Raw genomic sequence first — 12,500 nt, forward strand, 5'->3', positions numbered from 1 at the left:
AGTATATAACTTCTGAATTTTATGTGATCCCTGATGTGTACGTATGAATGTATTCTGTGTATAGAGATGTGCAATGCTATATTGTTAATATATATTTTTTTTTTAATATATATATATATATATATATATATATATATATATTAATATATATATATATATGTATATGTGTGTGTGTTATATAATCTGTTGGTCTTTTGTAAGTTATTTATGAATTTTTTATAGTCACAATGATCGCTTAACTTCTTGACTTCCTCGCACATTTTTCGATACAAACCCATACCCGTGCTGGGAATAAACTAGAAGCATTACCTTCCAAGGCAGAATTCGATCCGCAACACGAGAGGTTCGGCGAAATCTTTTTAGCGTTGTAAAGTGATGCTCTTTCGTTTTTAAATAGTCTGAATATAGTCTTGTCTTGATAAACTTACCCAGAATAGATTGAGAAAGTCGAGGAGGTAAGAGGCCACTGTGGCTCTTAAATTACACACACACATACATATAGGTGTGTAAATAATATATATATATATATATATATATATATATATATATATATATATATATATATATATATATATATATATATATATATATATCTAATAAAAGGAGCCCATTAAAAACACCAAAAGGGTAGAAAATTATAGCTATATTTCGGAGACATTGTCTGTCTCTCGCAACTTTCTACCCTTTAGGTGTAATTTTGGACTCCTTTTTATTTAAAAAAAAATATTTCATATTTATATAACAAAATATATATATATATATATATATATATATATATATATATATATATATATATATATATATATATATATATATATATATATATATATATATATATATATATATATATATACTGCTACTGAAAGCGATGAGTTTAATAAGTCTCCGGGGATATTTCTGTCTGGATGTGCTATCAGACCGTAAAGTTATAGCAGCCATTCATCGTCGAAATAGCATGTAATGAAATTCATATCCGAAACTAATTCTCTTAGATCCTCGTACGGCATATTTGTGCTGTTCACTCCGTTGGAAACTTAATCATAGAGTTTGTGCTGGAAACAATTATTTTCTATCACGTCAGCATCGTTTGTGAAAAGAACCAGGAAATCGTTCCTCCGTATATGAATTCCCCGATTTAAGAAAGACGGGTCTTTTCGTTCTATCAGTTATCCTTCATGTTTAGAGAGAGTTTAAAAGCCGCTGCCTCCTACGAACATTTATGATTGTATTTAATAGGGCGGACGCTACAAATATAGAAGAGCTCAAGAATAATGCAGCAGCGTACATAAATACTGAACCATCATGTTCGAGGGAACATGAGGAACTTGGGAATATATTGACAATAATATATATATATATATATATATATATATATATATATATATATATATATATATATATATATATATATATATATATATATATATATATATATATATATATATATCATGTTCGAGAGAACATGCTGGGAACTTGACAAGAAATATATATATATATATATATATATATATATATATATATATATATATATATATATATATATATATATATATATATATATATATATATATGTGTGTGTGTGTGTGGTTGAAAATGAAAATGGAGAAAATAAAATTGCCAAATGACGCCTCTCATTTTCTGGTAAGGATTTTGAATCTTGAACAGACCCGAGGCTAATTTCAGTGTCCAGACTGTATTTAGAAACGACATTGTCAAGCAACATAGGAGATTGGCGCCTAATGTTCATAGCAAAGGGCAAAAACAGAAGAACAATATTTAAAGTAGCGTTTATATTGGTAGGGAAAACTAACGACCTAAGTATGAAAATTGAAGGAAATGAGAAACGGATTACTAATAGACTCAGGAAGTTTTGATTTAACTTTGGGAAAAAAGATATTGCGGATGTGTCTTCATTGATTTGATAACTGTTCTTCGTATGGAGATGAATGCGTTCCATTTACAGCGGAGTTGGTGAAAGAGAAGCAGTTTCATCTAGATATTATACATAAAACTCGATGTGTTTTATGTATAATATCAGTCCTATTTATAGTTAAATTTTCCTTCATGTTGAATTGAGAGGGAGAACAAACATCATGGGAAAGCTGAGAGACTGATATTTTTATATATTTATTTATTTTTCTTTTATGTGGACTCGGCAAAAGATGTAAATTAAGTCACAGATAAAACAGAAGAAAATGTTAGAAGCAACAAATTATGATTTTCGAACTCATCAGAAATAGGGGCTTTAGTAGATAGCACCACAGTTATAACAGGAATGAATGATTCTGTTATGTATAACTGAAACCACGTTACGGAGATAAGTTTTAGAACAATATGCAAAAGTTTAATTAACAATATGAATTCTTGATAGGCGACGGTTAGATTTGCGATGAAAATAAAATTACCTGACGATTTTAATTTTATCCATCCTTACGCAATAGCTTCCCTGTTGAATAACCTTCGGTCAAAACTAGGTTTATAACAGGATGCCTGAATTTATCACTTCCTTAGCCATTACTGTAGCTATACAGCGTCATAAAGTTATATTCTTGAAAGCGGGTAGGATAATTCATCGCTTCTGTGTATATATATATGTATGTATATATACATAAGTATGTACACACACGTACATACATACGAACAGTTTGACTGGTCATACGGAACGCTAGTCTTTTATAAATTACTTTTCCCTGCTGCGTCTTGAAGTGCGGCATGTCAAAATAATCGGTGTTGACGTGTCCTCCATTAAACTCAGCGAAAAATGGAAGAAAAGTGAAGGGCCTGTGGAGCGCTGAGGTTTAAAGGGGAGTGCGAGGTACTGGAATAGATCTGCCAGTCATGAACTTGGAAGGAATGGAGGGATTATCCGGATTTGGGTAATCGATGAACTTCCGGTGCGTACATGACACCCCGGGACTTGTTGCATGGTTCACTGTGCATGACGGGCTATTTGTAGACCAAATAAAGGGAGTTTGCTGAAGGAAGAAGAGATTTTCTCGCACTTTTGTGCGCTTGAATGCGACTATATACGTTTCTTTCAATATTATTCAGTAATTTTGCGTGCATGGATGTGTATAAATGTGTGGGTGTTTGAGAATATGCATATATGCAGCGCTTCCCTTACGTTTGGTAGTTTCGTGGATCTCTCATGGCTTGCTTACCAGTCCCCCATGCTGCAAATAGGTACCGGCTTGTGCTTTGGTCAAGAAACAAGCGCTTGGTTTGGGCATCTCACCTCCGAAGATTGGCTCAGAAACCGGAGGGCTGCACCATTCTGTCACTACCCTCTGTGACTGGCTTGCTTTAAAAAAAATTGGTCTGAGACACTTGTACATGATATCTTCATAGCTGTTTAATATCTTTGGGTGGAGTACTGTTAGTAGTATTAGGCTGGTAAAGTTCAAGAAGAGCCGGAATATCGTAGCCTTCGTATCCAGAAATCAAGAGAGGCTGCGCCAACCTTACGTGAGTGCCTGTGTACATCAAGAGAGGATGAGGTATTGCGGAAGATCTTTCTGGCTAGGCATATGAACAGCTGTAGTTTATCACGTGTTGTTTATCTTTAATTCACTAGTTAAGGGATGAATGTAGCTGAACTTTTTCAGCCACCGTTTTGAGAAAATGCCTTATTAACATATACGTGTAAATATATATACATACACATCAATATGTACACACAGGCACACACACACACACACACACACACACACACACACACATATATATATATATATATATATATATATATATATATATATATATATATATATATATATATATATATATATATATATATATTGTGCTTGCACTCTCATATCATAATGAATGTGTATTTGTGTTCAAATGCGGAAAGGTAGTGGACGGTTGGATGCACTTTATTCTTCCTTTATTTGAATGCGTCTTTGAGGGCTCCCATTGAGTCAGTAGTCTTTGAATAATGCAATTAATGTAGCATGAAGTCTCAAGTAATGGATCGAAACGGAGGTTCTCCCTTATTGTTTAAATGTCTTTTCTCATCCATTTCGAGCTATTTTGCTTTGTTCATTATCGAGGCTCCCGTCGTTTATTCATAAAAATAATATACTCCAAGACAATGGAACGCGTTTGAGGTACCCTTTTCTTTGAAATGTTGTGGGAGTGTGATTTGGTTTTTTATTTTTCCGCATTATATTGAATATTAAAATTTTGGGTATTCACGTTTTGTTAGAGGGTGATCAAACCTGTCTTCTTATAACCTTCTATATATAGTATATTAACCTGTTTCCTCTAATTCCATAATTCGTTTGATTTTTCTCATAAATGCATAATTCGGTCTGCCCTGTTTCCCTTAGCTGTTGTTCATGCCCATTTTCTGTCTTGGAATAAAACCCTGTACAGTCCATTTTTTTTCTGGATTAACATTCACGATTTCCTCTTTTTATTGTTAATTGAATGCTCATTGTTCTCTCAATTTCCCTACCTTTAGTATTGAATGAGCTGAACATTTAATTGTGCCCGTTTTTTCATAACTGCCGGTTCATAACTACATGACATCAATCTTTCAATTTATGTGGCCTCGAATAGTTGTGGACCAATTATGAAGTAGATATATACATTCGCCAGAAATATTTTTAAATAGAGCCATTACAAATACTGTAGCAATCTTTTGTAGGTGCCCATTCGGTGCCTGATCTTCTCTCCAATAATTAAACAGCCAGAATTTCCTCTAAGGTGCTCTATTCCTTTGTTAGCGTGGCCGACCGAGAGATTTTCGAAAACTAAACTATATTCGTATTGAAATCTTTATTAATACAGTTATATCGATTGTTGACGTTGATCCTAAAAGTTATACAGATAAACAAAGCATGCTTTGTAAGGAAATGTTCCATTATTCTATTTATATTAATTAATTTGGCTTTTCCTGCTCCACTATCGATTTATTTTCATGCATTTGGATCAAATTTGGATTTCGTGTCAGGAGTGACATTTTTTACAGGTTTACTCCAATATTTTTTTTTTATTTGATTTTCGTATTTTGTTGTGCAAATGTATGATTCGTCTTGTGTTTCCTTCGCAGATTGGGGAATACGACCTGCAGGTGAGCGCCCGTGATCTAGGCAGTCCTCCCAACACAGCCGTGACCCAGGTCAAGATCACTGTTACCGATGTAAACGATAATCCGCCTATATTCACCAATAACAATTATTCAGTAATTGTCCAGGTTAGTTAGAATTCCTGTGATTTGCATAGTTCTTCTGAAGTACTTTCCCATGGTAGTGAGCCTTTTTAACATTCCAGTTATTGTAGGTCTTCTGTAAGGGGTCTCAACAGAGCAAGAGCTTGAAGTGGTATGAGGTCAGTTTAGGTTAGTAAGAGCAGTCTTTTAGTTGATGTTTGTCTATCAAAGATAACGCTTGAGAAATTGAACGCTGCCTCTTCCTCTCAGGTGGATGAACATCTGCTGTGAAACTGAATAATTCTTTGATTGCTGTATATTCATTTATACCTTCAAGCCTCCTAAACTGCAGAATTCTCTCACTCATTCCAGTTTTCTGTCTCTCCCTCATTCACCCCTAAAGAGGCAAGTTGAACTTGGCCTCTGGAGTTTCGCCTCACCTTTTCCTTATTTTTCATTCTTTTGACTTCGGACCTGATCTAGATAAGGGTAATAAGTTCCCTGTCCTATATTGTCCGTGTACAAAACAATCTCTCTGCTGTCCAGAGACTCAATAAAGAATAAACTGTTCACATCCAAAAGAAAGATTTTTATTTCTTTTTATTGTTCATCTCAGGAGAATCGACCTGTGGGGCACCCGATGCTTCGCCTGATGGCCACCGACGCAGATGCCGATCCCAACGGGGCGCCATTCACGTGGGAGCTCATCAAGGCTGCTTCGGAGCACCTTGCCTTCACTCTGGATCAAGATGGCTCCCTCAAAGTAGCCACAAACAAGCTGAATCATCTGGTAAGATCAGCAATGAGTGTACACTACACTCTTTACTACTTGCTTGGTTCATTACGGTCAAGGCTGTGATGAATGTGTTTCCCTAGTTTTGAATTCTACATTCATTTCATTACTCACATACAAATTATTGGTGCTCAGATGACAATTATATCATTCACGTAAATGCCGTAGCATTATTCCCTTATGCTCTTCCATTTCCTTTTCAATTCATTCCTGTAAGTCACAATATACTCGTTTGTTTATTACATAATTTTTTTTTATTTTTCCTTGCATCTTACTTCCATTCATTCACCATAATTTTTTTTACAATATTTTTTTGTTCACTACCATCCTTTTTTTTTTTTATCCTGTGGCTCATCACAGCTTAATACACATATGTTTATTTTGTCCTGTTGAAATGTCCACCGTAATATATGAAGCTTTTATTCACAACTCTGTTCATTGCAACTTAATGTTTAGCGCATTTACTCAAGGTATAGGTATCGTACATCAGCGGACTTGTATTTGGTAGACTTGTGCCACCATATGTATATACAGCACATGGATATTTTTTTTTATTAAGGATTGCATACAAATCTGAAATGAGGTTTAATTTAATCATCATTACTGTGACCAGTAAGAAATCATGTTCTGCGCCCCCCTTCTCCCGATAATCCATTCAGCTATCATAATGATGATTACTAAGTACATATTTTTTTTATCCTTTCATGTCCTTCAGTAATTTTTCAGACTGGTCTAATTAGACTAGTTAAAGCACATATTATTTGTATCAATAACACAGATGGTTCAGATTCTTACTTTTAATGCATCTTAGTGCGGCAGTTTGAAAATTTGGTCTTCATGTTATTCAATAAATTAATTATTTTTTCCTTTCTTTTAATTGCATTCTTATTTTTATGAATCATCAGGTACAGAGTGAATACACATTATCGGTGCGTGTTTGGGATAACGGATCTCCTCCCTTGAATGCCAATACCAAAGTTAAAATCATTGTTGTGGAGGAATCTCAGTACCCTCCTACCCTCTTCCCACTGCAAGCTTCTATAACCAGCTACCGCACTGCTTTCCAAGGAGGCATCATTGGTCGACTATCAGCATTAGACCAAGACCCTTATGACACTCTGCAGTTCTCAGTATCATCCTCCCCCAAAGCTGCCAGCACCATGAAGTATTTTGCTGTAGATGGTCAAGATGGAACGCTTGTGGCCATGAGTCCTTTAGATGAAGGCATTTACAAGGTTAACGTGAGTGTCTCTGATGGAAAGTTTGATCGCATGGTCGAGGCCTCTGTTCAGGTGTTTGTTATATCTGAAGATATGGTTGAAAACTCAGTGATAGTGCAGATCGGTCCTCTCTCGCCAGGCGAGTTTTTATCTAAGTACCAGAGAATATTTGTGAGAGCTGTTGCTGCTGAGCTATTGGTGGAAGAGGAAGCTATATCAATTCTCAGCCTTCAACCTACTCTGATGCATTCTCAGTCAAAGGAGAAAATTTCTTACAAACCACAGCGAAATAAAAGAGGTATTCAACAGAATTTAGATATATTACTGGTAGTGAGTCAATATCCAAAACAATTTTTTTCTAGAAAGAAGTTACTGGAATCATTACAAGAAAAGCAAAATGAAATTCAGAATAAGATAAATTTACCGTACCTCTCCATAATGGATACTATGTGTACAAAGGAAACAGATTGCAGCGGTCATGGGCATTGTGTTGATGTAGTGGAGATTACCGAAGATGTTTCTGTGCCATACAATACTCAGATGTCAAGCTTGTTGTCACCAAAATTTATACAGAAAGCTGGGTGCTTATGTGATCAAGGTTATGGTGGTGATACTTGTGAAGATTTGGTTAATGCTTGTGGACACCGCCCTTGTGCTGAGTATGAAGAGTGTTTGCCAACTGATGTTAATACTCTTGGATATACATGCCAGTGTCCCAAAGGAAGGGCAGGGCCCTTGTGTAAAGTAGATTTAACTAAATGTAGAAGTCCGTCATGTCATTACCCTATGCGGCCACTATCTTTCAAAGGTAAGAGCTATGCTCAGTATGTTATAGCAAGACAGACAGAAAGTAGCTCTTTGGTGCTCAGTGTCTTCCTTCGCACAAGGCATCCAGTTGGTACAATTGTGTATGCAGCAGGTGACATTGATTATAGTATTTTAGAAGTTGCTGGTGGGCACATACAGTATCGTTGGGACTGTGGAAGTGGAGAGGGTTTAGTCAGGGTGTCGACTATCAGGGTTGATGACAACGAGTGGCATTTTATCAATCTTACGCGTGACGGAACAGTTTCAACACTGAGTGTTGATGGTGAAGTGAGCTCAGGTGCAGCACCTGGTGTGAATGATATTTTGAATATGGATTCAGACTTTATGTTCCTTGGTGCCACCATCAGTAGAGATCAAAGATCAGGGATGTCTTCCTATTCCCACAGTAGTTTAGGATTTGTTGGCTGCTTGGACCAGATGACCATAGATGGTGCAGAACTGCCCATTACAATTTCTGGAACATCATCAAGTGGTGCTGTACTCAAACGTTTGGCTAATGTTGAATTGCAGTGTCCAGATATCTTACCACCAGCAGGTGTTTGTGGCTCGCAACCCTGTCTCAATGGAGGTACTTGTATTGAAAGTAACAAGTCTTACAAGTGCAATTGTCCTCCCAGATTTACTGGATCACAATGTCAAGTAGACACAGCACCATGCTCTTCCTCCCCATGCCTTAATGGTGGCAAGTGCATTGTAGTAGGTCGTACATACAAGTGTCAGTGTCCTTCTAAATTAAGTGGGAAGCGTTGTGAATATGGAGTGTACTGTAATCCAAACCCATGTCAAAATGGAGGTCGCTGTGAAGAAGGGGCAGATGGACCAATATGTAAGTGTCAGCATTTCACTGGAAATATGTGCCAATTAGATATTGATGAATGTACAAGGAACCCGTGTCAAAATGGGGGTACATGCCTTAATTTTTATGGTGGTTTTAAGTGTATATGCCATTCCAATGTAACAGGTGAATATTGTACCGAACCTAAGAAAAAGTCCAGCTCCCCCTCAGCACTCAACATATCACTGGAAGAACTTGTTTGCATCCTGGCTGTGTTTGTGGGATGTGTGATTGCAATGCTTGTGCTTGTAGCATGGCAAAGACGACGTTGGCACCAAAAACGACACCAGCAAAACAACAGGGTCAAGCTGACTGATCACCACGTCAAGAATGATCTCAAAGCAAATGATGTGCCGAAGAGAAATTCCAAAATCTGCAATGTGGAAGCTGACCAGGTAATGGTCACTATTCTATGGATATGATATAAATTTTTTTTTTTTATGTAGGCCATAGCATTAGCAAATAGTTTCTTATTTTTTTTATTATGTTTTGTTTTTTCCATAGTGACCATGTAAGATTTTCTGTCTTGAGAGGTCTTGTTCATCATTTGCTTCTTATTGCTTTTGATTTTCTTGCCTGGTCTTTTGAGTTTCTTTTTATTCCTCTTTTGTTGCTCCTGGCGGCATCCTGCAGGGTCCCCCGCTGCCCCCGCGTCCAGCTTCGTACACTCCCAGTGGCAACGATTCTGTCATCCTCAACACTCTCAAGCACTTGGCTGACCTCTCTGCTGCTGGCCACGAGAGCCTCGAGCTTGAGACCCTTTCGAGGTGCTCCCATGAACTCCTCCACAGCCTCAACAAGCCTGTGGTGATTCCGCCCAACCTCTCACCGCCTCCGCCCTCCAACAGCGATTCGGACTCGCTACATAAGCCTTGGGACCATCACAACAATCTTAATGACTCATACTTCATGCCCATCAAGGGTGAGTTAGGACTGCATTTTTCTTCTTACCTTTCCTTTTTTCTTTCTTTCTTTCCTGCCTATTACATTTTAACGCTATTCTAGAAATTTTAGTCTTGACTGCTGTAGTTGCAGCGCCTGCAGCAGTAGAATTATAGGAAGCAGTAATACTGTTCTGCATATGCTGTAGCAACTTTTTCCCATGTCACCAACGGTAAGTTTTAATTTTGAATATTGTTCATCCTCGGTATATATCCTTTCTCATATTTCTTTTTTAATGAGTGTTGCCGGCTAACTAAATCTTGATGTTACTCATTTTTAACTAGATTCTTCCCTGCCGTACGACTACTTTGCAGTGTATACCCTTACATGTTGACATGTCAGTCAAAACGTACATAATTAAGTCCATCGTTATTTAGATAAATGCTCATTTCAGGTTTTACGTTAGGCAGCCATGACAGTTTATATAGAGTAGAACATGCCGTCGAGATACAGGCTACGACCTGTTTTTATTTCTGTTTTAAAACTGTTATGGTTGATATGAAATTTTGTTAAAATGGTGATGCATTTAACTCTAGACATCTTAGAATTAGCAGGATATATTTTTTTGGACTTCTTAATTAAGGCAGAAGTTCACCCACGCTCTCCTTGAAAGATAAGTGTCTTCTTTTCAACCGCAGTTAAAATTCGTTTGAAGTCTATTTACTCTTTATTTATAAATGAATATGAAATTGAAAAGGCTTGGTCGGATGGAAAAGTGAGTGAGAGAAATGTGCACAAGTAAGTTAGCACATAACAAAAACTAAGAGTAAACACGGGGAGACGTGTTCGCGTTATACAGTTTGAATTAGTGAAGATAAATTATACATATCTAAGTTTGATTGATCTTATTTTTGTTTTTGAATCATATAACTTGTTGCTTGAAGAAAGTAGAAAGGTAACAACAAACCCATGGATTTTTTTGTGCTGTCGAAGCGGCGACTTTTATTAACGAACTTCCGTAGAACTTCGGGATTCGAAGTAGCGTACTTTCGAATCTATTGCTGTTTCTCACCCGTTGGCCTTTAGGTTTTTAACGCCAAATACTTATTTATTAATAATCAGCAAATGAAACATCACTCTAGTTTCATTTGGGGATTATACAGTCAGGTGAATTGGAAACTTGGGCCGATTTTAAAATAAATCAGCCATTCTGACGAGAGTAAAAGGTAGACCCTGACTTTAAGAAACAGTAGTCTTGATGGTACTGATACCAGCATTTCGAGAAGCAAAGTAATTAATTAGTGAGTATTTTGTTACATGATTTCATAGATGAATGAAAGAGGGAGAGAGAAGTGACATTACCAACACAGGGAAGATAATGGGACTGGAATGCATTTCGAATAATGGGCTATATAGTTATGGGCAACTTGATTCCTATGTACGAGGCTGTTTGATATATGTATTTTGATTATCACATATATATATATATATATATATGTGTGTGTATATGTGTGTGTATATATATATGTATGTATGTGTGTGTGTATTATATATATGTGTATGTGTGTGTGTATAAATAAATAAATAAATATATATATGTATATATATATATATATATATATATATATATATATATATATATATATATATATATATATATATATATGTATATGTGTGTGTGTATATATATATATATATATATATATATATATATATATATATGCTTGTGTGTGTATATGTATGTATGTACACTCGGCAAGGAAAGTGAGGATACAGTTTTCATTAGATTTCGTTCATCGAATTTTAATTTTTTTCGTACAGAAAACACATAATCTCGGTAAATTTACTCTAGAATATGAAAATACAATGCAAATTATATCATATATGTTAAATCTGCAAAACAAAAACGTTCAGATACTTATAAACACCATGCATGTCCGAAGTAATCAGAATTTCTCAGATGACTTCGTTCATAGAGATCTAAAAGATAGTGTGTGGATATCTCGGTGTAGTACTGTTTATCAGAGCGGCAATATTTACTCGTTTTCCGTTATGAACAGGCTTATTATTGCATCATCATACAAGTTAATGATAATTTCTTTGATTTTTACACACTCATATTTGTATTTCACTGTGTTAAAAGTCAGCTGCAATTAATGGCAGTAAATGTTGTGACAGCTACGGTAGGTTGACCAAATATATTTAAATCCGGCGGGAAAACACAAGTAACTGGATGTTTCTTGATGTTGCCATAGTTTCTCTCTCTCTCTCTCTCTCTCTCTCTCTCTCTCTCTCTCTCTCTCTCATTCGTTAACATTGCATTCGTTTCCTTTATTGTTCCCCACGTTTTTCGTTGGACATTGCTCAAATTTAACTCTTGATTTCATTATGGAAGATTGCGTTTCCGATTATGCAAGCATTCCGTTTATTGTGGTGTCATAAATTCATTTGTGTAAGGTTACTTGGTAGGTTATGTTGAAAAATTTTTATTTTGCTCATAACTGTCGCTGCAAATTGCAACTTGAACGAATACTGTAAAGCTTACTACTGCATTTAAGTATCAATGATTTCAGAACCGTAGAATATGATTGAAAGTTATAGGAGGTCAAGCAAAAAACAAACACAACAAGACTGAAGCTCCTCCCCTTTCTAAAGTTGCCAGATGTCGCATTATTGAGCAATATATGTCTGAAGATTTTAAAAAAACTGTATCCTAACTTTCCTTGACGAGTGTACACATTAAGTCCAATTGGATTAAAGAGGGCAAACATTGTTTACCATGAATAC

General features: G+C 36.0%; 1 protein-coding gene across 1 annotated transcript in view; it reads left to right on the forward strand.

Moving 5' to 3' along the window:
- The window catches only part of LOC136854674 (fat-like cadherin-related tumor suppressor homolog), a 723,114-nt gene that overhangs the window by 665,695 nt on the left and 44,919 nt on the right, over positions 1 to 12,500 (forward strand). The window contains 4 exon segments of the mRNA XM_067131274.1: positions 5,057 to 5,200; positions 5,772 to 5,945; positions 6,854 to 9,226; positions 9,465 to 9,753. Of these exon segments, the coding sequence (XP_066987375.1) occupies positions 5,057 to 5,200; positions 5,772 to 5,945; positions 6,854 to 9,226; positions 9,465 to 9,753 (2,980 nt within the window).

This window comes from Macrobrachium rosenbergii, chromosome 29 (genome assembly GCF_040412425.1).
Source record: "Macrobrachium rosenbergii isolate ZJJX-2024 chromosome 29, ASM4041242v1, whole genome shotgun sequence".
Classification (NCBI taxonomy): domain Eukaryota; kingdom Metazoa; phylum Arthropoda; class Malacostraca; order Decapoda; family Palaemonidae; genus Macrobrachium; species Macrobrachium rosenbergii.